At 40.0% G+C, this 26,374-nt stretch overlaps 1 protein-coding gene across 2 annotated transcripts in view; it reads right to left on the bottom strand.

The window, feature by feature from the left end:
• The window catches only part of LOC126190916 (potassium/sodium hyperpolarization-activated cyclic nucleotide-gated channel 2-like), a 303,831-nt gene that overhangs the window by 19,247 nt on the left and 258,210 nt on the right, over window positions 1-26,374 (bottom strand). For both annotated transcript variants that reach the window (XM_049931544.1, XM_049931546.1), the window contains 2 exons: window positions 6,933-7,050; window positions 5,472-5,748 (listed from right to left, as the gene is read on the bottom strand). In XM_049931544.1, coding sequence (XP_049787501.1) covers window positions 5,472-5,748; window positions 6,933-7,050 — 395 coding nt within the window. The remainder of the gene's footprint in view (window positions 1-5,471; window positions 5,749-6,932; window positions 7,051-26,374) is intronic.

Here is a 26,374-nt window from a genome sequence, read left to right as displayed (position 1 = left end):
AGCTTTGGTTAGCATAATGTTTTAATTAAGAAATTAAGTAAGTTAGGAAACTGCAATCAAACAATGGAAAATCCAGGATGGAATGTAACAATACCAGAGAAGGAAAGTTGCTACTCACCATATAGCAGACATGCTGAGTCGTGATAGGCACAACAAAAAGATTCGCACAATTAAAGCTTTCGGCCATTAAGGCCTTTGTCAGCAGTAGACACACATACACACACACGCGCGCGCACACACACACACGCTCATGTAAACGCAACTTGCACACACTTCTGCAGTCTCGGAGAGCTGAAACCACACTGCAAACAGCAGCAGCAGTGTATGATGGGAGTGGCGACTGGGTGGGGGTAAGGAGGAGGCTGTAGCGGGGAGGGGGAGGGATAGTATGGTGGGAGTGGTGGCAATACACCCTACGTTCCCGTAACCCTCCTGGTCTCAACCTTCGTTAGTCACTGTCCTCACCCATCCAGCCTACTCCCTGTTCCCATTCCAGCACTACACAGCTGTCATTTCACCGCCACGCCCAGTCTTTTAATTTCTTTTATTTCTCTCCTTTGCGCTACTTACCCCCTCCCCCCTCCGCACCTTCTCTCCTGCCTTCCGTCTAAACTGCAACACTTCACTGTCCACCACTCCCACCATACTATCCCAGCCACAGCCTCCTCCGTACCCCCACCCAGTCGCCATTCCCATCATGCGCTGGTGCTGCTGTTCACAGTGTGGTTTCAGCTCTCTGAGACTGCAGATGTGTGTGCAAGTTGCATTTACGTGTGTGTGTGTGTGTGTGTGTGTGTGTGTGTGTGTGTGTGTGTGTGTGTGTGTGTGTCTACTGCTGACAAAGGCCTTAATGGCCAAACACTTTAATTGTGTGAATCTTTTTGTTGTGCCTATTGCGACTCAGCATCTCTGCTATATGGTGAGTAGCAACTTTCCTTCTCTGGTATTGTCCGGAAAACTGCAAACGTTTGAAACTTCCTGGCAGCTCTAAACTGCATGCCAGACCGAGACTCAAACTCGAGATCTTTGTGTTTCATGAGCAAGTGCTCTACCAACTGAACTACCCAAGCATGACTCATGGCCTGTCCTCGCAGTTTGACTTCCGCCAGTACCTTGTCTCCTACCTTCCAAACTTCATTTATTCTGCAAACCTTCGATTTTTACATGAAGCTTGGTAAATGCAGTGGCTGTGTACATGATGTTAAAAATAGTTCATCTAACTTTATAAGTTTTGTAATTATTACATACAGTTAAACCAAGTTACTACTTGGTTTACTCTGATGCAATCACTTCTAAACTTGATCTTTACATACACACCACCTATGGACAATAGATCCAGCAATCTGTGTTAGTTACTCACAGGGTTAACATCTACATGATGGACTCTGCGATTAGCAAGTTTTGTGTTAATATCTCAAAGTATAAACTTGCAGTTTGCATTTGTCTAATTAACATCTGAATGTCAAAGTCACTAATTTGTGCAGACCTGAGTGTGACAATTAGTCATTTAAATATTTTATGAACTTAAGTGAATAGTTTGGCTGGAGTCCTCTATATAAATTCTGTGTTAATGTGTTAGTAAGGTTTCAGTGACTGACTCTGAGAACTGTTTATAATTAGCCATTTTCCTTCATTGGCATTTTTGAAAATTTATCATTTGGAGAGACACAAATGGTGACTTCACTATAGGAATGCGTGCTAAAGGTATTGGCAGTGTCTAGAGTTACTAACTTAGTTTATAGATACTATTGTCTTGAAAGTAAGTGGACTGATGAGAAAAGCTAGTAATGACATTTATTTTGACTTGTATTCCATGAATTGTTTTTCCATTAGACTGATCATTTTCATGGCGTTTTCTGACAGCGATAAATTAGAGACAATCTCCTATGTAAATCAATGGTATCGTGTCCATTACTGAGTTATTAGGTTAAAACTCCATCCTATTTCAGAAAGCAACACTTCAAATCATCCAACATTACTGATGAGTTGCAGCAGTACAACCAGGTTAGTAACTTCACAATATCACCTTCTGACGAAAGATACTGATAAAGGAGAATATGTAATAAAAATTGGACATTTTGGTAACAATTTGGGCCAAAACTGAGGTTAACTTCAGACATACAACAACAATACTCATCACATTATTGTGAAGATTGTATCACTCCAAGTGGTGCAACAAATACTGGGTGTAGCGTTCTACTGAATGTGTTAGTGTGGAAACAGAATGTGACTCAGAGGATCATGTGCTCACACATGGGATTAATGCATTACTTCTCAGTCTGTCTGCATCTGAATGCAGCTTACTGACAGATAAACTGCAGTCTGCCCAAAACTGTGATCCTCCTAATGGCCATACAAATCATAGTCTGCCTCTCTACATGCAGTTTAGTCAGATTAATTTGTAACATAATTTTGTAAGTTGATCCAGGATAAGTGTAATGGCCCAAAACTAATAATGAAACAAAGGCTGCAATCTATGATTATGAATTAAACAGGAATGTTGAACTTCTTCCAGATACCTAGTTTTTGTTACTGTTTGGCTTATGTTTGTTGATTTATAAACGAATTAATTGTTACTACTATAACTGAATTATGTATCTCTTGTAGATAGTGTGCTGTGCTACTTGATGATAACTGTAAACAATGTTGCTTATGCCATAAGTAATGAGATCCTAAATAAAAACAATAATTATTTTTGTCACTGAAAATAGATGTGAATTAAGAAAATGAATGTGGAGGAGGGAAAACTGAGAAGTTTTTTGTCAGGCTAATAAATAAATTAATATAATTTATTTCATTTGAGAAACACTTACTTACATTTTCAAACAATGGAAACTCCTGGCTGGTATTTCAACAATATTAGGAAAAGGATAGACTGCTACTCTCTGTAAATATGACCCATTGAGTTGCAGACAGGCACAACGAAATGACTGTTACACATTATAGCTTTTGGCTAAAGCATTCCTCAGCAAAGAAAACACACACATATTCCCACAGGACTGCTTACCCACTGGCAGCTCTGACTGGAATGCAACTGTCATGTAGAATGAAGCAGCAATCTGCAGTGGGACAGGGAAGAAGGAGGGAGAGAAGAGCACTGTCTGGTGGGCTTGCTGGGAATAGATGGTGGCCTGATAAAAGACTGCCAGGTGCAGTGTCAGGAGATGGGGTGTGGGGGCAAAAAACAGGGAGCAGGAAAGGAGAGGATCATGGAAGGGGAAATGATGGGTGGATTCATTGGCAGAGAGCACCAAACAATGGGAGTGAGGGGATGTAACAAGGGAGGAGGTGATAGGACAGAGGGGCATAAAATGTTGGGAGGAGGGTGGCCCCCCTCTGTCCTATCATCACCTCCTTTTTACGTCCCCTCACCCTCATTGTGTTCTGCACTCTGCCAATGCACCCACCCGTCCTTCCCCCTTCCGTTCTCCTCTCCTTCTATGCTCTCCATTTTTTCCCCCCACACCCAACCTCCCGATGCTCCATCTGGAAGTCTTGTCAGGTTGCCATCTAGTCCCTGCATGCTCTGCCAGACAGCTCTCTCCCTCCACTTGTAACCTGCTATTCCTCCCCCTTCCCCACCCGACTCCAGATTGCTGTTAACATGACAGTCACATTCTGGTTGGAGCAGCCAATGGTAGCAGTCATGTGTGCATGAGGTGTGGCTGCTTGTGTGAATGTGTAGCTCTCTATCCTTTTCCTACTATTGCTGACATTTACATTTTCAACTAACTGAAAGATCTTCCAAATCACTGTGAACTGTACAATGTCACCAACGTTGAGAATGTCTCATCAGAGAGGATGAGAGGAAGAACTTCCCACAGGAGAGGAAGAAGACAACAGTGAAGGAGAACTGGAAGGTGAATAAAATGAAGAGGAGGCACAATGAGAGAGAGGGGGTGGAGTGAGGGTTGAGAGTCAGTGAAGGAAGTGGTTAGTATCTTTGATGCAGGGGTCCAGGCTTCAGGCAAATGGTTGAAGATGTTGGTCAATAAGAGCACAAACTCCTTCAGGAGCAGCATAATAACCATCTACAATGGGGTGTCCAGGGATTTTGTGTTTTTGCTTTTGGGAGCATGTTGAAGGTGGGTGTTTGCGGTGTTATTGGGAAGAAGTTCTGGAATGAGCCTAAGGATTTCAGTAGGGACTGGAGGTTATGTTGGACTCCTGAGATGGGATCACTATGGAGAGCTTATAGGTGAAGTCAGGCAGCTGATGGAACGCTTTTGTCAGGTAGTGGCTGCTATTTGTCATTACAGTGGGGGAGCTATTGTCAGCAGGGAGAAAGTTTAGGTCAGGATTGGCTTTGAGGATTTGAATGGCTGTCATCTCTTCTGTTGAGAGGCTTGTGTTCTTAGGAAGGCCTTGGGAATGATAATGATGCATAGCTGGAGGTAAGAAATTCCTGGAAGGTGACCAGGGAGTGGTTAGGTCAGAGGGGGGTAAGGTCACTGTTGGATGGTGGTATGAACTGGGAAAGACAACCTAACCTTCCAGCTTCCTGGATGGTTGCCCCCATCTCTCTAATGGCTCCATCCACATCTTTGTCCACAGTAAACACACTAACCATCAACAGTATCTGGATTTCGATAGCTGTCACCCCTTCCACACCAAAAAATTGCTCCCATACAGCATATGGCGTATCTATAGTGATGAGAATTCTCTTGCCATGTATGCTGACAGTCTCATATGGGCCTTCACAGACATACACTACCCACCAAACCTAGTCTGCATTCAGATTTTCCATGCCATATCCAAATGCACCCGCAATCCTCCCACCGACGCCCAAGAACCAGCTACAAGGAAGTGCCTCCATCATCATCCTGCATCATCCTGGGCTGGAGCAACTGAACTGTATCCTTCATCAGGGCTTTGATTATCTATCATCCTACACATAAATAAGGGACATCCAACTGAAGTTCCTTATCACCCCTTCTACAGTGGTATTCCACCACCCACCCAGTCTACACAATGTCCTACTACATTCCTATGCCAGTCACACTCCCAAACCCTTGCCATGTGAGCCATAGCACTATGTGATATAGAAGCCTTAGCTACCCTACTATTTTTTAAATTATCACAAGGCTGTCACTAATGATGAATGATGATTAAACACACTTGGAATGGGTTCAAGAAAAATATCCAAGGTAGAATTCTGACTTTTATTGCAATGACTCACGGAAAAATATTCACCAGAAATTTCATTTCACATTCACATCTCATGTCAAAATGTGTTGAATTAGCTCAATGGAGATTTCATTTAGTTCCTTCTAGTTCTTTACTGTGCTAGTTACTGTACTGATTAAATATGATTTAATCATTGCATGTTTCACTATTTCACCTTTCTGACTGTTACTGCACATCCTGATCAGGTTTAACCATTAATCAACACTTTAGTTAGATAAGATGGAACTAGTAAACCACAAAACACAAATTGTTAAAAAAAGTGAGATCAATAACATAATCCATACCTTTCAGCTGCCACGCTTTCCATGGTGCGACGCATTAAAGGATACTGGTCTAGAACAACATTGAAATGTTCCACTGATAAGGAAAAGAGATTACAGTAAGTTTCTGCTCTCACACTGGCGACACGACGTGCATTTGTCAGCAGACAGATTTCCCCAAAATAAGAGCCATCACTTAAGCTTGTAGCAACTTCTCCGTTTGCCATGACAATGTCAACTATACCTTCTTGAATAAAATACATTTTGGTACCAATGGTTCCTTCCTTGATGATGATGTCACCTGTGCAGAAAATGTGTTTATTTTTTAAATGTTAACATAAGATAAAAATTATGTTAAAATTATTGAAACTAACTATAAATTTTCTGTCTTTTTCTGCATTGCACACAATACACATTTTATTTATTTATTGGAATAAAATTTCTGCTATTTGACTGTTAATTGTCCATTTATTGTTCTCAATCATGATTTTGGATTTGTAGCCATTCTCAAGTGCGTGTTGAAATGTTAAAATATGTCTGACCAGTCTGTAACATGCCATTGTAGAAAATTCATATTTCTGGTCTTGTATTTTCGACAATGACATGTCACAAGTCAGACATATTTTTGTTGCAACCCATGTTCACTCAGGTACGAGCAGCCCTTAGTGGCTCGCCATCTTATCTTATTTACAACTTTTCATGACGTCGCCTTTCCGGCTTAGATTTTTTTTAGAATGTGACTTGTAAGTACTGCATCTCTTTCCTGTCAGTACTCACATTAGTTTATTAATGTCTTATATACCTATTATGTTTTAGAACAGTTAGTTTCATTCTGAAGACGATGCTCATAGTAGCGTCGAAACCTGGTCAATTTTGACTTAATATTTGTGACCGAGGGCTTATTTGTTGTAACATATTTTAACATTTTAACATGCACTTGAGAATGGTTACAAAGGCTGAAATAATGATTGCGTGCAATAAATGAACAGTTAGCAATCAAATGATGAAAATTTCTTTCAGCTCCTGTCTACTGATGATGATACCAAAAGAATGCCACAGAATTTTATTGGACACCTATCCTGAAAAATTAAGGTATTACAATGATAGTTTTTAGAAAGCCAAAAGATTATAACAGTACTAGAAAATTGAAACAGTAACAGTATTCATATTTGTTATGTGATTTATTAAAACTGTATAGCTTCATAAAATAATTTCACGCTAATATTGCTGATAAATTACTTTAATTCAAAGCTCCATAAGAATTATTAAAACCAAGTGAGGTCAAATTTGCCATGTGTTGATACTGATTGCTGCAGTTATTTTATTATGATAATTTGGTAAGAAATCCATAAACTGCTACAGACTGGATCTGCACATAATGAGTTATGCAGTAGTTGCATATCATTATAATTAATAATATTATTTTAAAGGTGTTCACACTATGAATGTTATATGTTCATTGGAGTATATACTGATGAACTTTACCTGGCTGGAACACTTCATATCGAAGTTTGGTAACAACATCAGATACAAAGTTTGAATCTGCATTAGCAAAAAATGGAACAGACGCAACCAGAGACCGGCAGTTGTAATTGATTACATCCTAAAAAGAAATTTAAAATTTAGATTCCACACTAATAAACATAAGATTGTTAATATAAAGCAATATTACAATTTACAACATAAAAGACAAAGAACTTTATACAATAGCTTTATAATGAAATTATGTTAAATTATGGCAAAAGAGAAATTCACTTTACAAAACTATAAAATTATAGGAGTGAATCATTGGTCAAGCCTAAACTTTGGGAGACAAAATTCTTTGTACTGTTGGTACACAGACAGAAGTACAAGAATGTATTCACATTATACATTAATTTCACAGATATGTTAAATTATATATCACAAAAGAATGAGATAAGTATTTTGTTTGCTTTCAGAATTCTGTGTATCTGTGCTACTAAAAATAAAAGTGTAGAGGAGAAAACTAATTCCAGTACCATTCTGACTCTTGTTTGGAGTCAATGTGGCCAATCTGACATGTTTTGCTGTTATTTGTTTCCTGTAACATTTTCTGCGAGAGAAAGGAGATCTATTATTATGATCACTCTGTTTAACATCTGGAAAGTCAAAATCATTTCACCTTTTACACATTAAATGATGCAACTGGGAGTGAGTGTCAAATTTGTAAGGTTTTCAATACAAATTGTGTCACTGGCAATTTTAGAAAATAATGGAACACTGGCCTAAATACTGTTTTCCATAAAATTGCATAAATCTGTTTAGCCATATTTACATGGAATTTGAAGTACCATCAGAGTCTTATAAATATGAAACTTGTAACTATAAAATTGTCATGACTGGCACAACTTAATTTTCCCTTTTGTTGTTCTGCGACTGCAAAGAGATATACTATAGTCCTGCTGACTGAGCTAACGGATGAATTTTCCTTGTGTGTCACCATTTAGTAAGGTTCATGTTGTAATGTTCCATTGACTGCAAAATCATTAGAGATGGAATACTAGTGCGTCTGATGGACTGGGGAATGCATCTGCTGTAGCATTATCAAACAAACTATCTCGAAACGTGCCTTAAGTGACCTCTAAATCCAGAGGATCACATGAGGCTTAGAACATCACTACTCCTGAGAGTGAGTCGATTGCCTTTGCCACTGTGCTGTATATTTTGGTTTGATGAGACGGAAGGGGATGAGCACAAAATTAGCAAAGAATTACACTCAACAGAAGAGAAAATCTACATGTGATAAAGCAACATGTGATAAGAATCACAATACAATGAAATTAATATAAGACAAGAGACTGAAGAATCACTTGAAGAGAGGTATTCCATATGGAAAGTGACACAGAAACAGGATAAAAGATAAAACTGGCAATTATAAGAGGAAATACATAAGCTAAATTATGTATCAATACTGTGAAGAGTTTCTCTTACTGTACAAGTTTATTTTTTCATTTGTCAGTACTGGATGTATCAATATTTATTTACAACTTACAGGTTAAATTACAATTTCAGCAGTTATATTATTTTACAATATAGACATGTGTACATACATGTATAACAAATGAATGAAAACAAAAACAGAGTAACACATTATTATTAATTTAATTTAATAAAATTATTATTAATTTAATTTAATAACATTATCATTAAATTAATTTAATACATACAGGCACCCAATTTTGTTTTATGCTACAATGCTTGAGTGTTGATCAAACACAAAATTTAGCTTGGGCGCTTCTCAAATGACATAGTGTGTGTAGTACATTTCTGAGGATACTGCTTTAGTTTTGCAGTTTTTTTAAAGTTCTTCTGCAATATTCCTTAACACTACACAAACATGTGCTTTTAAAGTACTCTCTTAAAAAAAGAAAGAAAGAAATGGTGTGGTGGAAAACTGAATTTCTTATTTGCAGGAATGTATATATTGGCAGTCAATGGCCTTGTGGTAGACACATAGGACTTGATAGCCAAGAAGCAGTTTCCCGCCCTTTTGATATCAGTGTTGGGTTAGGTGTGTGCGAACAAATGTGATTTTGCCAGGCTGAACATTTGTTAATTCTTGAAAGTTACTTTCAATTGCAATCTTTCTTATAATGTCATGGAGATTTTACAGTAGCTTTCCTGGAACAAGACTGCCTAACAAATTAGGAATTTCTTGCACAGTTGCTTGTTACAGAAAAATTGGTAATGTGACTGAATGTGAATGTTCTGGCTAACCTTGTGTGTTTAGTAATGCCTCATTTGAAAATATCTGCGCATCCTTGCTATGTTCACCAAGAAAGTAAATAAGAAAACTGTGTCAGCAAACTGGAATGTCTTACAGGAGTGTTCGCAGAGCCACAAGGAAGCTGAAACTCTGTCTGTATTGCATTCAATTTGCAGAGGAGCTTTGAGAACCTGATATAGGAAAAAGACTACATTATCGTCAATGTTTTTTTTGTGTTTTATTACAATGGTGTTCAGGTGTTGGATTATATTTTCTACTCTGATAAAGCACGGTTTCATTTATGTGGCTAGGTAAACAGCCAGAATGACAGATATTGGAGTTCACAAAACCATCATGTTTTCTATGAGACCCGCATCACATTTGCAAAAGGTTGGAGTTGGGTGTGAAATACTGCACCAAATAACTACAGGCCCATTTTTTAATCGCAGAAATGATAACAGCTGAATGTTACTAGGATATCAACATGCAATTCACAGCTCTGTTAGATGCTGATGAATGACACTGCTGGCCACAGCAAGAGGGTTCAAATTCGTGCACAGCGAATAGCAGCATGACGATGTGTGAGTTCACTGCCTACATCACCAGATTTATCTCACCGAGACTTTTTTCTTTGGGGGCATACAGACAGTCGTTTTTCCCTCGCTCTACTTTTGAGTGGAACAGGAAAGGAAATGACTAGTAGTGGTACTAGGCACCCTCCGCCACAACCACATGGTGGCTTGTGGAGTACCTATGTAAATATAGATGTAGACGTAGATGTAACTACTGTAAGAAAAAACTTCACACAATTGAGAACTGAAGCACAACATTGAAGCTGAAATATACTGCATAAGTGAAATGACCATCCAAAACATGTTGAAGTGTGTGTTGCAGCACAAGGAGGATATTTTCAGCATATAATATGAGAAAATGTATATTGTGAGTGCATACATTATAAGTACACTCCTGGAAATGGAAAAAAGAACACATTGACACTGGTGTGTCAGACCCACCATACTTGCTCCGGACACTGCGAGAGGGCTGTACAAGCAATGATCACACGCACGGCACAGCGGACACACCAGGAACCGCGGTGTTGGCCGTCGAATGGCGCTAGCTGCGCAGCATTTGTGCACCGCCGCCGTCAGTGTCAGCCAGTTTGCCGTGGCATACGGAGCTCCATCGCAGTCTGTAACACTGGTAGCATGCCGCGACAGCGTGGACGTGAACCGTATGTGCAGTTGACGGACTTTGAGCGAGGGCGTATAGTGGGCATGCGGGAGGCCGGGTGGACGTACCGCCGAATTGCTCAACACGTGGGGCGTGAGGTCTCCACAGTACATCGATGTTGTCGCCAGTGGTCGGCGGAAGGTGCATGTGCCCGTCGACCTGGGACCGGACCGCAGCGATGCACGGATGCACGCCAAGACCGTAGGATCCTACGCAGTGCCGTAGGGGACCGCACCGCCACTTCCCAGCAAATTAGGGACACTGTTGCTCCTGGGGTATCGGCGAGGACCATTCGCAACCGTCTCCATGAAGCTGGGCTACGGTCCCGCACACCGTTAGGCCGTCTTCCGCTCACGCCCCAACATCGTGCAGCCCGCCTCCAGTGGTGTCGCGACAGGCGTGAATGGAGGGACGAATGGAGACGTGTCGTCTTCAGCGATGAGAGTCGCTTCTGCCTTGGTGCCAATGATGGTCGTATGCGTGTTTGGCGCCGTGCAGGTGAGCGCCACAATCAGGACTGCATACGACCGAGGCACACAGGGCCAACACCCGGCATCATGGTGTGGGGAGCGATCTCCTACACTGGCTGTACACCACTGGTGATTGTTGAGGGGACACTGAATAGTGCACGGTACATCCAAACCGTCATCGAACCCATCGTTCTACCATTCCTAGACCGGCAAGGGAACTTGCTGTTCCAACAGGACAATGCACGTCCGCATGTATCCCGTGCCACCCAACGTGCTCTAGAAGGTGTAAGTCAACTACCCTGGCCAGAAAGATCTCCGGATCTGTCCCCCATTGAGCATGTTTGGGACTGGATGAAGCATCGTCTCACGCGGTCTGCACGTCCAGCACGAATGCTGGTCCAACTGAGGCGCCAGGTGGAAATGGCATGGCAAGCCGTTCCACAGGACTACATCCAGCATCTCTACGATCGTCTCCATGGGAGAATAGCAGCCTGCATTGCTGCGAAAGGTGGATATACACTGTACTAGTGCCGACATTGTGCATGCTCTGTTGCCTGTGTCTATGTGCCTGTGGTTCTGTCAGTGTGATCATGTGATGTATCTGACCCCAGGAATGTGTCAAGAAAGTTTCCCCTTCCTGGGACAATGAATTCACGGTGTTCTTATTTCAATTTCCAGGAGTGTACATTAATAAAGATTTGAATTTATGGTTGTGTAACTTCTGTCTCGCCCTGCACAATAAGCACCCAGGATCTGCATCAGCCAGTTTTGGTCTGATACTGTTGATGTGATCGTCACTCTCAAGATTCAATTGTGTAGTTCTCTATTTAGCATCAGTGCATAATTCACTTTGACTTCTATGACTATTTCATGTACTTACTTATATACAAACATACATACATACATGCATACCAGTACATTGTGGGGACTATCAAAATTTGATATTGCAGAACACTTTTGTTGACAGCCTTCCAAAACATCATCTGATTGTTGTTTTTTTGCAGCTTCAGCAGTATGTTTATGTGCACATTTGCTGCTCTGCACTATATTATTGTACAGTACTCCCCCCATGAACCATGGACCTTGTCGTTGGTGGGAAGGCTTGTGTGCTTCAACGATACAGATAGCCGTACCGTAGGTGCAACCACAACGGAGAGGTATTTGTTGAGAGGCCAGACAAACGTGTGGTTCCTGAAGAGGGGCAGCAACCTTTTCAATAGTTGCAGGGGCAACAGTCTGGATGATTGACTGATCTGGCCCTGTAACACTAACCAAAATGGCATTGCTGTTCTAGTACTGTGAACAGCTGAAAGCAAGGGGAAACTACAGCCGTAATTTTTCCCGAGGGCATGCAGCTTTACTGTATGATTAAATGATGATGGCGTCCTCTTGGGTAAAATATTCCGGAGGTAAAATAGTCCCCTATTTGGATCTCCAGGCGGGGACTACTCAAGAGGATGTTGTTATCAGGAGAAAGAAAACTGGCGTTCTACGGATCGGAGCGTGGAATGTCAGATCCCTTAATTGGGCAGGTAGGTCAGAAAATTTAAAAAGGGAAATGGATAGGTTAAAGTTAGATTTAGTGGGAATTAGTGAAGTTCGGTGGCAGGAGGAACAAGACTTTTGGTCAGGTGAATACAGGGTTATAAATTCAAAATCAAATAGGTGTAATGCAGGAGTAGGTTTAATAACGAATAAAAAAATAGGTGTACGGGTAAGCTACTACAAACAGCATAGTGAACGCATTATTGTGGCCAAGATAGACACAAAGCCCACACCTACTACAGTAGTACAAGTTTATATGCCAACTAGCTCTGCAGATGACGAAGAAATTGATGAAATGTATGATGAGATAAAAGAAATTATTCAGGTAGTGAAGGGAGACGAAAATTTAATAGTCATGGGTGACTGGAATTCGAGAGTAGGAAAAGGGAGAGTAGGAAACATAGTAGGTGAATATGGATTGGGGGAGAGAAATGAAAGAGGAAGCCATCTGGTTGAGTTTTGCGCAGAGCACAACTTAATCATAGCTAACACTTGGTTCAAGAATCATGAAAGAAGGTTGTATACATGGAAGAACCCTGGAGATACTAAAAGGTATCAAATAGATTATATAATGGTAAGACAGAATTTAGGAACCAGGTTTTAAATTGTAAGACATTTCCAGGGGCAGATGTGGACTCTGACCACAATCTATTGGTTATGAACTGTACATTAAAACTGAAGAAACTGCAAAAAGGTGGGAATTTAAGGAGATGGGACCTGGATAAACTGATCCAGAGGTTGTACAGAGTTTCAGGGAGAGCATAAGGGAACAATTGATAGGAATGGGGGAAAGAAATACAGTAGAAGAAGAATGGGTAGCTTTGAGGGATGAAATAGTGAAGGCAGCAGAGGATCAAGTAGGTAAAAAGACGAGGGCTAGTAGAAACCCTTGGGTAACAGGAGAAATATTGGATTTAATTGATGAAAGGAGAAAATATAAAAATGCAGTAAATGAAGCAGGTAAAAAGGAATACAAACGTCTCAAAATTGAGATCGACAGGAAGTGCAAAATGGCTAAGCAGGGATGGCTAGAGGAGAAATGTAAGGATGTAGAGGCTTATCTCACTAGGGGTAAGATAGATACTGCCTACAGGAAAATTAAAGAGACCTTTGGAGAAAGGAGAACCACTTGCATGAATATCAAAAGCTTTGATGGAAACCCAGTTCTAAGCAAAGAAGGGAAAGCAGTAAGGTGGAAGGAGTATATAGAGGGCCTATACAAGGGCGATGTACTTGAGGACAATATTATGGGAATGGAAGAGGATGTAGATGAAGATGAAATGGGAAATATGATATTGCGTGAAGAATTTGACAGAGCACTGAAAGACCTGAGTTGAAACAAGGCCTCCGAGTAGACAACATTCCATTAGAACTACTGATGGCCTTGGGAGAGCCAGTCCTGACAAAACTCTACCATCTGGTGAGCAAGATGTATGAAACAGGCGAAATACCCTCAGACTTCAAGAAGAATATAATAATCCCAATCCCAAAGAAAACAGGTGTTGACAGATGTGAAAATTACCAAACTATCAGTTTAATAAGTCACAGCTGCAAAATACTAATGTGAATTCTTTACAGACGAACGGAAAAACTGATAGAAACCGACCTCGGGGAAGATCAGTTTGGATTCCGTAGAAATATTGGAACACGTGAGGCAATACTGACCCTACGACTTATCTTAGAAGAAAGATTAAGGAAAGGCAAACCTACGTTCCTAGCATTTGTAGACTTAGAGAAAGCTTTTGACAATGTTGACTGGAATAGTCTCTTACAAATTCTGAAGGTGGCAGGGGTAAAATACAGGGAGCAAAAGGCTATTTACAATTTGTACAGAAACCAAATGGCAGTTATAAGAGTCGAGGGACATGAAAGGGAAGCAGTGGTTGGGAAGGGAGTGAGACAGGGTTGTAGCTTATTCCTGATGTTATTTAATCTGTATATTGAGCAAGCAATAAAGGAAACAAAAGAAAAGTTCGGAGTAGGTATTAAAATCCATGGAGAAGAAATAAAAACTTTGAGGTTCGCCGATGACATTGTAATTCTGTCAGAGACAGCAAAGGACTTGGAAGAGCAGTTGAACGGAATGGACAGTCTCTTGAAAGGAGGATATAAGATGAACATCAACAAAAGCAAAACGAGGATAATGGAATGTAGTTGAATTAAGTCGGGTGATGCTGAGGGAATTAGATTAGGGAATGAGACGCTCAAAGTAGTAAAGGAGTTTTGCTATTCGGGGAGCAAAATAACTTAATGGCAAGGAAAGCGTTTCTGAAGAAGAAAAATTTGTTAATATCGAGCCCTGAAAGTATTTGTATGGAGTGTAGCCATGTATGGAAGTGAAACATGGACGATAAATAGCTTAGACAAGAAGAGAATAGAAGCTTTTGTAATGTGGTGCTACAGAAGAATGCTGAAGATTAGATGGGTTGATCACATAACTAATGAGGAGGTATTGAATAGAATTGGGGAGAAGAGGAGTTTGTGGCACAACTTGACTAGAAGAAGGGATCGGTTGGTAGGACATGTTCTGAGGCATCAAGGGATCACCAATTTAGTATTGGAGGGCAGTGTGGAGGGTAAAAGTCATAGAGGGAGACCAAGAGATGAATACACTAAGCAGATTCAGAAGGATATAGGCTGCAGTAGGTACTGGGAGATGAAGAAGCTTGCACAGGATAGAGTAGCATGGAGAGCTGCATCAAACCAGTCTCAGGACTGAAGACCACAACAACAACAACAACAACAACTCTAAATGTGGATGAAGTAGCCTATAATACATCTTTAATAGTGTATTTATATCAACAGTGTGTTATATTTTCTTTATTAAAAATATACTGCTGCTTATTTTTGAACAGATCTTTTTTATATTATTTTCCCAAGTCATAACTCTGTCTATTGTCAACCCCATGAACTTGTTTCTCTCACCTTCTATTATCAATGTGCTCCTAAGTCTTATGTGGGGCATTCAGTAAGTAGTGCAACACTTTTTTCTGTAAGAAGGTTGGCTTTATTCAGGATTCCAATGTGTTGTATTACTCCCCATTCTTTTGGCTACAAAATCCTATTTTTCAACACAATCCCTGTTTAATGCAACAGCCTTACACCACCTTACTGGGAGAACCTGTGTGCCTGCACCGTACCATTCTGCTGGTCGACACCATAGCCAGCATATTGCTGTGTCAATAACCACCAATCATCCACATACTGCTTCGTGCATCTTTCATTGGGCGAAGCACATGGAAGTCGGAAAGTGTGAGATCCAGGCTGTAGTGTGGATGAGGAACAACAGTACAACGAAGTTTAGTGAGCTCCTCTTAGCTGCACAGACTTGTGTGAGGGCTTGCACAGTCATGGAAAAGGAGGAGTTTGTTTGCATTTTTGTGGCGACAAAACACACTGAAGATGTGTCTTCAATTTCCTGAGTGTAGCACAATACACTTCAGAGTTGATTATTGCACCATGAGGGAATACATGATCTAGAATAACACCTTCACAGCCCCAGAAGACTGTCGCCATGACTTTGGCTGAGGGTGCAGATTTGATGTTTTTGTCCAGAGGAGAGATAGCATGGTGCCACTCCATGGGTTGCTGTTCTGTTTCCAGTTTGAAGTAATGAATCCATGTTCCATAACCTGTGATGATGTTCAACATAAAATTGTACGATCAGCCTCAAAATGTAAAAGCAACTCAGCACAGATTGTCCTTCATTGTTCTTTATGGTCTTGTGTTAGAACTCAGCAGGCACACATCTTTGTGTGCCCAAACTGATGGACGTGTAATTCAGCACTAACAACAGAGACCTCAAGTTGTACAGTGAGATGTTTGATTGTCATACGTTGATCACCTTGAATGAGAGTGTCCACATGTTCCAACATTGCAGGAGTCACAGCTGTGTGTAGGCAGCCGGCATGCTGCAGATCAGACAGGTTCAGGCAACCTTGCTGCGATGATGACAGATGCCTTGCCCAATGACTCATCAAGCTTTTGTTCACTGCCAGGTTTCCACAGACATTCTGCAAGTGCCTATGAATATCTGCAATGCTCTGGTTGTCCACCAAACAAAACTCAATGACAACTCTCTCTGCTTGGAATGCACCTCCATTCCAGACACCATTTCGAAGGCTATGTATAGTGCTACTACCCATTGTAACTTCATGAAACTATAGGGGCTGAAGCAGGAATATTCCATGATGTCCAGCAACAAATTCTGGATTTTTTTCAACCGAAACTGGCAGAGAAAAAATGTGTCGCATTACTTACTGAACGCCCCTCATATATTTAGTTTCTCCTCATTTATTGTTCTCTTTGAAAGTCTTTTCATGTAGGTTGTTTTCTTTCCATTTATAAATAGTTTACTTTCACTTCAATATGTATTTGCCCTTTCTATGTTAATGATATTTCTTATTTACAATTCATTTATTGAGCTACTACGTAACAATGAGTGAGGTATGAGGTGCATCCAGAAAGTAAGTATGCTGTTGTTTCCTTTAAAGTAGATGTATGAGGTCTGTTCAAAAAATTCCAGAATTTTGTACACAGAATTTCTCTACATTTACTTTTACTTATTGTGCATGGTCTCCTTCCAAATACTCATCTGCGCAATTGATACACTGCTCCCAATTCTGTTTCCACTTCCAGAATTCCAGAAGCTGTCTTGGTAAGCCTCTTGCTGAATTGCATGAAGCACTGCTTGCATGTTTTCTTTTATCTCATCTATCATTGCAAATCTTCATCCTTTCATTGGGGTATTCAACTTTTGAAGAGAGAGAGAGAGAGAGAGAGAGAGAGAGAGAGAGAGAGAGAGAGAGAGAGAAAAAGGTCTGAAGGGCCAGATCTGGAAAGTATAGAGGATGAGGCAGCACAGTGATTTCGTTTTTTTTTTTTTTTTGTGAAACAGTCATGCACAATGGGGATGAATGCGCGAGTGTGTTATTATGATGCAAGATCTGAGATCTGAGAATTATCTCACCACATATCAGGTTGTTTCCTTCTCACATTTTCCTGCAGGTGTCACAACATGTCTCGATAGTACCATTGATTAACAGTTTGTCCCCAGGGCACAAATTCATGATGAATTAATCCTTCAAAGTCAAAGAAAACTATTAGGATGGCTTTGACATTTGACCTGGCCTGACGAGCATTTTTGTTCTTGGAGAATCTTTCCTGACCCATTGTGAAGATTGAACCTCGGTCTCAACATCATAACCATAGACACACATATCAACATCAGTTAAAATTCTCTTAAGGAATATCCTGCTCTCATTTCCATGATCCAAAAGCTCTTCACAGATTGAGAGGAAAAGGCCTTTCAGTTCTTGACTCACGAGCCATGGAATGAACTTGGCTGCAACATGATGCATTCCAAGATGCTGTATCATTATATGATCCAATGGAAATATTACATTCTTCTGCAATCTCTCAGACAGTCAGTCTTTGATAGGCATGGACAGTTTTGCTGATGTTCCTGACATGAGCGTTGTCCGCAGATGCTAAAGGGCGTCCTGAATAAGTGTCACCTTTAACTTCCGTCCAACCATTTTTAAGCCACGCGAATCATTCGTAACACCGAGTACAGCTTAGGCACTCATCACTGCAGACTTCCTGCATCTTTTGATGTGTCTCTGTAAAGGTTTTCTTGAGTTCCACACAAAATGTAATTCAGAAGCATTGCTCCTCTATCTCTGCCATCTCAAAATTTGAAAACTGTGCAACACAATGTTGTACTCAGTACAGCATGGAACAGTAACTAACAGACATACAAGAATGAAACTTCTGACAGTTACACATTAAACATGGACGTATGCAGGGATGCCAAGTGAATTTCACTCCAACACATCATTGGAGTGAAATTATGTGTGTTCTGGAATTTTTTGAACAGATGGCCTATTTAGCTGGGAACACCAGATCTATGACATGACAATCAAATGCAAGCCAGACAGGTCCCACTTGGTGCCAGTACTGTGGCAGCAGTAGGTCATCAAATTTTCTATGATGAATAGTGCAGTGGGCAATCATCCCTCATCAATGTTCACCTGGTTGAACTAGTGCAGCAGTGCAACATGGAGAAATGTTGCTTCACGATTACAGAGTACAGCAGCCATATTCTACAGATATTGTGATCCTTGTTGCAAGAAATCATCACTAAGCTGTTCAAGAAATTGTGTGCCAGGTGGGTGCAGAAAATCCTGACACACAGGCACAAAATGAAATGCTTTCAAGCAGCACTGACATTTCTTCAGTGGTATCAAGATGACGGCAACAAATTCCTTGGCAGGATTATTATGGGCAATGAGGCTTGGATTTCTCACTTGACCCTGGCAACCAAGCAGTAGTCAATGCATTGGCATCACAGTGGATCTCCAGTAAAAACGAAATTAAAACAGACTGTTAGATGCACAAAATGATGTGCACAGTGTACTGGGACAGGGGCATTCTGATCATTGACTTCCTGCCCAGAGATGAAACAGTGAACAGCTGGAGATGACTGTCACACACTGGTTCCATTCACACACAGGTGGCAGACTTCTATGACATGGGAACACAAAAGTTGATCCAACAATATGACAAGTGTTTCAGTCCTTTTGGTGACTCTGTCAAAAATAGCTCAAACAGTACTTAGACAATCACAATAAAATAAATGAAAATAGGAAAAATAAAGGTGCAGAACCAGTGTAGGAACAACTGGAGAAATGTGAGGTTTACATCTACATTGGTAGAGGTTATGTATTGATCTGTGTTTGGTTATTTAATATTAAATGAGAACTTTATGTCAGATGTTTACTGATACGCAGCTACCAAAAGATTAAGATTTTGGCTTTTGTTTGCTAAGTGGAGGACATGGGACTGTGGCTGGTTGCTGTGGCTCTGAATCAACAGATGTTCGACAAATGACATAAGTACAACCAAACAGAAAACAAAAGAAGCAGCAGCAGAAGAGGACATAAACTGAAAATAATCAAGGCAATGAAAGTACAGTAAAGTATGGTAAGTGAAATAACTGCAATCTGGTAAGGAAGATTACTGAAGCATGCTAGTGTAAAAGAAAAGAAGCATAACAAACTAAATAATGTTTTCCTCCTTTTCTTTTCCAACAAAAAATATGCTGATGTCAGTCATTAACCCAGAATAAAGTAAGAAGTTTCCGAAAATAAATACAAGATTTTGACACCCAAACAAGTCAGGAAAAATTAAATGGACAAATAAAGAACAAAATGAAGATGCATTACATACATATAACTTATTTAGTAAACACAATAGTGGTCACACATACGATGTTAATTTTTAATTTTAGATGACTGGTTTCAATCTTCTAAAAACACCATCACCACATCAACATTCCTTGGTGACAGTAGGAATTGCTTGTGCCATCCATACTGGCATTAACGAGCAATTGGAATTTAAGGAAAAGTTTTTCTTCAATCTTTTCGATGAAGTAACCTGAAATTCACAGCTCTTTGTGTTCACAGTTTGTCAAGTAGATTTTCCTCTCACATAGGTCAGAGTATGTTTTTTTTATCTTACTATAATGAAATTTTGGATGTCCATTATTATTTTACAACTTAACATCATCAAAGTTTTACATTCATGATAATATGTACCTTACATCTATATAATATTTCAAAATAATACTGTATATCACAAGGTTCCCATTACTGTACTTCAGCTTTAAATGTTCACTTTTACTCTCTCTCTCTCTCTCTCTCTCTCTCTCTCTCTCTCTCTCTTCCCCCCCCCCCCCCCCCCCCCCCCCTCACCCCTCAGCAGTGTTCTTCATGTCTGCATGGACAGGCCTGCTCCATGCCAATGATTCCTACTGTCATCAAGGAAGGTTGGTCTGATGATGATCTTTTTAGAAGATCAGAACTGGTCATCAAAAAATAAAAATTAACACTCCATATGCAATGACATATGATTAATGACGTATGATTAAATGACGATGGCGTCCTCTTGGGTAAAATATTCCGGAGGTAAAATAGTCCCTCATTCGGATCTCCGGGCGGGGACTACTCAAGAGGATGTCGTTATCAGGAGAAAGAAAACTGGCGTTCTACGGATCGGAGCGTGGAATGTCAGATCCCTTAATCAGGCAGGTAGGTTAGAAAATTTAAAAAGGGAAATGGATAGGTTAAAGTTAGATATAGTGGGAATTAGTGAAGTTCGGTGGCAGGAGGAACAAGACTTCTGGTCGGGTGACTACAGGGTTATAAACACAAAGTCAAATAGGGGTAATGCAGGAGTAGGTTTAATAATGAGTAGGAAAATAGGAATGCGTGTAAGCTACTACAAACAGCATAGTGAACGCATTATTGTGGCCAAGATAGATACAAAGCCCACACCTACTACAGTAGTATAAGTTTATATGCCAACTAGCTCTGCAGATGACGAAGAAATTGAAGAAATGTATGATGAGATAAAAGAAATTATTCAGATAGGGAAGGGTGACAAAAATTTAATAGTCATGGGTGACTGGAATTCGAGTGTAGGAAAAGGGAGAGAAGGAAACGTAGTAGGTGAATATGGATTGGGGCTAAGAAATGAAAGAGGAAGCCGCCTGGTAGAATTTTGCACAGAGCACAACTTAATCATAGCTAACACTTGGTTTAAGAATCATGATAGAAGGTTGTATACATGGAAGAACCCTGGAGATACTAAAAGGTATCAGATAGATTATGTAATGGTAAGACAGAGATTTAGGAACCAGGTTTTAAATTGTAAGACATTTCCAGGGGCAGATGTGGACTCTGACCACAATCTATTGGTTATGACCTGGAGACTAAAACTGAAGAAACTGCAAAAAGGTGGGAATTTAAAAAGATGGGACCTGGATAAACTGAAAGAACCAGAGGTTGTACAGAGTTTCAGGGAGACCATAAGGGAACAATTGACAGGAATGGGGGAAAAAAATACAGTAGAAGAAGAATGGGTAGCTTTGAGGGATGAAGTAGTGAAGGCAGCAGAGGATCAAGTAGGTAAAAAGACAAGGGCTAGTAGAAATCCTTGGGTAACAGAAGAAATATTGAATTTAATTGATGAAAGGAGAAAATATAAAAATGCAGTAAATGAAGCAGGCAAAAAGGAATACAAATGCCTCAAAAATGAGATCGACAGGAAGTGCAAAATGGCTAAGCAGGGATGGCTGGAGGACAAATGTAAGGATGTAGAGGCTTATCTCACTAGGGGTAAGATAGATACTGCCTACAGGAAAATTAAAGAGACCTTTGGAGATAAGAGAACCACTTGTATGAACATAAAGAGCTCTGATGGAAACCCAGTTCTAAGCAAAGAAGGGAAAGCAGAAAGGTGGAAGGAGTATATAGAGGGTCTATACAAGGGCGATGCACTTGAGGACAATATTATGGAAATGGAAGAGGATGTAGATGAAGATGAAATGGGAGACACGATACTGCGTCAAGAGTTTGACAGAGCACTGAAAGACCTGAGTCGAAACAAGGCCCCCGGAGTAGACAACATTCCATTAGAACTACTGACGGCCTTGGGAGAACCAGTCCTGTCAAAACTCTACCATCTGATGAGCAAGATGTATGAAACAGGCGAAATACCATCAGATTTCAAGAAGAATATAATAATTCCAATCCCAAAGAAAGCAGGGGTTGACAGATGTGAAAATTACCGAACAATCAGTTTAATAAGCCACAGCTGCAAAATACTAACACGAATTCTTTACAGACGAATGGAAAAACTGGTAGAAGCCGACCTCGGGGAAGATCAGTTTGGATTCCGTAGAAATACTGGAACACGTGAGGCAATACTTACCTTACGACTTATCTTAGAAGAAAGATTAAGGAAAGGCAAACCTACGTTCCTAGCATTTGTAGACTTGGAGAAAGCTTTTGACAATGTTGACTGGAATACTCTCTTTCAAATTCTAAAGCTGGCAGGGGTAAAATACAGGGAGCGAAAGGCTATTTACAATTTGTACAGAAACCAGATGGCAGTTATAAGAGTCGAGGGCTATGAAAGGGAAGCAGTGGTTGGGAAGGGAGTAAGACAGGGTTGTAGCCTCTCCCCAATGTTATTCAATCTGTATATTGAGCAAGCAGTTAAGGAAACAAAAGAAGAATTCGGAGTAGGTATTAAAATCCATGGAGAAGAAATAAAAACTTTGAGGTTTGCCGATGACATTGTAATTCTGTCAGAGACAGCAAAGGACTTGGAAGAGCAGTTGAACGGAATGGATGGTGTCTTGAAGGGAGGATATAAGATGAACATCAACAAAAGCAAAATGAGGATAATGGAATGTAGTCGAATTAAGTCGGGTGATGTTGAGGGTATTAGATTAGGAAATGAAACACTTAAAGTAGTAAAGGAGTTTTGCTATTTGGGGAGCAAAATAACTGATGATGGTCGAAGTAGAGAGGATATAAAATGTAGACTGGCAATGGCAAGGAAAGTGTTTCTGAAGAATAGAAATTTGTTAACATCGAGTATAGATTTAAGTGTCAGGAAGTCATTTCTGAAAGTATTTGTATGGAGTGTAGCCATGTATGGAAGTGAAACATGGACGGTAAATAGTTTGGACAAGAAGAGAATAGAAGCTTTCGAAATGTGGTGCTACAGAAGAATGCTGAAGATTAAATGGGTAGATCACATAACTAATGAGGAAGTATTGAATAGGATTGGGGAGAAGAGAAGTTTGTGGCACAACTTGACCAGAAGAAGGGATCGGTTGGTAGGACATGTTCTGAGGCATCAAGGGATCACCAATTTAGTATTGGAGGGCAGCGTGGAGGGTAAAAATCGTAGGGGGAGACCAAGAGATGAATACACTAAGCAGATTCAGAAGGATGTAGGTTGCAGTAGGTACTGGGAGATGAAGAAGCTTGCACAGGACAGAGTAGCATGGAGAGCTGCATCAAACCAGTCCCAGGACTGAAGACCACAACAACAACAACATGCAATGACAACAGTGTTTACTAAAAAGAGCTGTAATATTATTATTATTATTTACATTTTATTGCCTTCATTGGGCCACTCTAGCCAAGTTTCTACAAAGAATTTTTCAGTCTCCTGTCAGCCCAGTACATCTTCATTCTCTCAGATCTCATCCTTCTTTCTTCATTGGAAATCACCCTTTGTTGATTCTCATTTGTAGTCTGGTTTGTTTGTCTGTGAGTTTCCTGATTTTGTCAATTTTGTTTCTTAGGTCTTCCAACATAATCTGTAGCTCATCCATATCTTCCTTGATATCTGTAATCCACTTACTGTTGCACTTACTATTCCACAAGTTTTCTATTATTCTCCTGATGACCCTGTTCTCTGGTGTTCTGATTAGATGCCCGAAAAATGAAATGCATTTCTTCCTGATTGTACTCATTACCGGTTCTATTTCTTGTAGACTGTTTCATTTGTAGCTACTCTCCAGTGTCCATTTTTCTTGTAAGATTTGTTGATGCACCTTCTGATGATTCTTCTCTCTATTTTGTGCAGTGTTAGTTGTTTTGAAGATGGTTTCACTTGCGTATGTTATTTCTGGTTGAGTGACTGTTTTGTAGTGTTTTAATTTTTTTACTATTGACAGACTCTTTTTGTTGTAGATGTTCTTGGTGACATACTGTGCTATAGTCAATTTGTTTATTCTGTTATGCCATGTTGGCTTTTCATTGAGGTTATATGTTATTATTTCTCCAAGATATTTAAATTTATCTACAATTTTGATTTCTTGGTTTCCTATGGCAATTCTGCTTATGAGTGGTGGGTCAGTTAACATGACGTCTGTTTTTTCAAAGGATATTTCAAGACCAATTTTCTGTGCTATTTGCTGTAGTGAGATAACTTGTTGTTTGGTTTCCTGAATACTGTTGGAAAAGAAAGGAAGGTCAAATCCTAGACAATTATACTTATGTTGTCTTTGGGTCTTCCAATAATATAATAGATCACTGTTTTCCTGGAACAATGTTCCAAAAATGTTTATTTACATATAACAGTGACTGAAGGAAACAGGTAAAGAAACAGGCTCTAGAAATATGCCATGTTCAGTATCAGTTATTACTGCTGAGCAATGTAGTGAGAAATATGGTTTACACAGCTTTCACAGAAGGTCCTTAAAATTGTTTTACATGATATCTTGTCATGTCCACCACTCACAAAACTATAATTAACCCAATCAATTATTGGATTATTAAATTATTCTAAAAAGATGAAAGTATGATTGGGGAATATATATATACTAGTGAGCTTAGGTTTTTTTAAGCTTTTTGGTTACATTGGGGGGAGGGGGTGGGGTGATTTGGTGGTCAATAGAAGGAGCCAAATATAAATTTAAGCCCACCTTTGATACTGAGTCTTGCCCAAAAACAACCTTGCATGTGGCTTCAATTTATAACTCTGTGAATTTGAGTTTCTTCTCTACTACAAAAAATACACCACCACCAATTTTCACTAGCCTATCCTTTCAACATTTGCTTAGATTTTCCACAAATGTCTCACTACTGTCAATTTAGCCAGCTCTCTGCACTAGTACTCTTGTGAGCTCCACTGCTTTTTAGGACTGCTTCAAATATTGGCACTTTATTGCAAATAGTTCAATAGTTGATCACTTGGATTTTAATAGCAAAAAGCAGAGGGTTACATTGTCAGATTGTGTCACAGAAGTGAAAATACCTTCAAAATAGGAGAAAACAACATTTGGGGATTGGTGCTAACTAACTACACAAATAATTTTCCAAGTATTTTAAAGGTAAGTTCAGAAACTGTAATGTTTGTTGATGACAAGGAAACTAATAACTGGTTCAGACTCAACTTGACCAAACACAGCTCAGATGATACCTGAACTAGCTTACTACTGATTCACAGCACGGTGTGTAAGTCATAACCTAAGAAATTCACATAATGAAATTTCAGACAAGCACAAGAGACCTGCTAGCAACTAAAATAGACATTAATGGTCTTACACTAAATGAAACATTGTGTGTACAATTCACTGAGATTTCACCTGCATAATTAGTTAAAATACAGTCACTACATATATAATCAAAACAAGAAACTCAGTTTGTAAGTTTTGCTCTTAAAATTATCTGTCATCACGTTGATTTAGAAGGAGAATTTTGGTTTATTTCCACTCCCATTTGTCTTCTGGAATTATATTCTGGGGCAGTGGACCTCAAGTAAATAAAGTATTTATTCATCTGCAGCAAGCAGCAAGAATATTGTGTATAGTAGCCAACTGCACATTTTGCCGAATATCATTAAGAATCTTGGAATTCTTAAGCACTCTTCTCAGTAAATTTATGTGATGTTGGACTTCTGGATTGGGATCACTCTGCCAGAGTTGACAGGTGGAAGAATCAGACAACTGGTAAATGCCATCCACAGGGTATTCACTGTGATTCATAACATCAGTGGTGGTATCTTTATTTGCAGATAGGATGATTAGAGCGTTTGTCTGCAGGCAGTATTATTGGGTGAGGATCTGTTTTGAGGCAGTTTATGGCCATCCTTTCTTCTGCTGAAAGTATGGTTTTCTCAGGAAGGGAGTTGGAGGAGGATGGTAAGGCCAAACTGGAGGTAAGGAATTACTGAAAGGTGACCAGGGCATATTTAGGTGGGGGGATAACAGTGGGGTGGTGTTATGAGCTGGGAGAGGCAGGGTTCAGCATTGGGGTTAAGTTGGCTTTGGTTGGAGGGACTGGAGGCAAAGAAGTGTTTCTGTTGCAGGGATCGGGGGGAGGAGAGCAGGTTTTTGACAAGTTCAACATGGTTAAATTTGTGTGGAGGGCTGAAGGTGAAGTCCTTGGATATGACTGAAACTTCTGTGGTTCTGAAGGTTTTGGCTGAAAACTTAACGACAATGTTCTGGGATTGTTTCTGCTCAGAATTTGGTGGAGCATTGGTAGGGAGTTTTGGGGATACAGCAAGTTCCATCCTTTTTCCCAACTTTCTGTATGTTTTTATGTATTTTGTTTGTGAGTATTTTTATGTATTTTCATGTACTGGTG

Source organism: Schistocerca cancellata, chromosome 6, assembly GCF_023864275.1.
Source record: "Schistocerca cancellata isolate TAMUIC-IGC-003103 chromosome 6, iqSchCanc2.1, whole genome shotgun sequence".
NCBI classification, from domain to species: Eukaryota; Metazoa; Arthropoda; class Insecta; order Orthoptera; family Acrididae; genus Schistocerca; species Schistocerca cancellata.
This window is presented reverse-complemented; position numbering and strand designations above follow the sequence as displayed.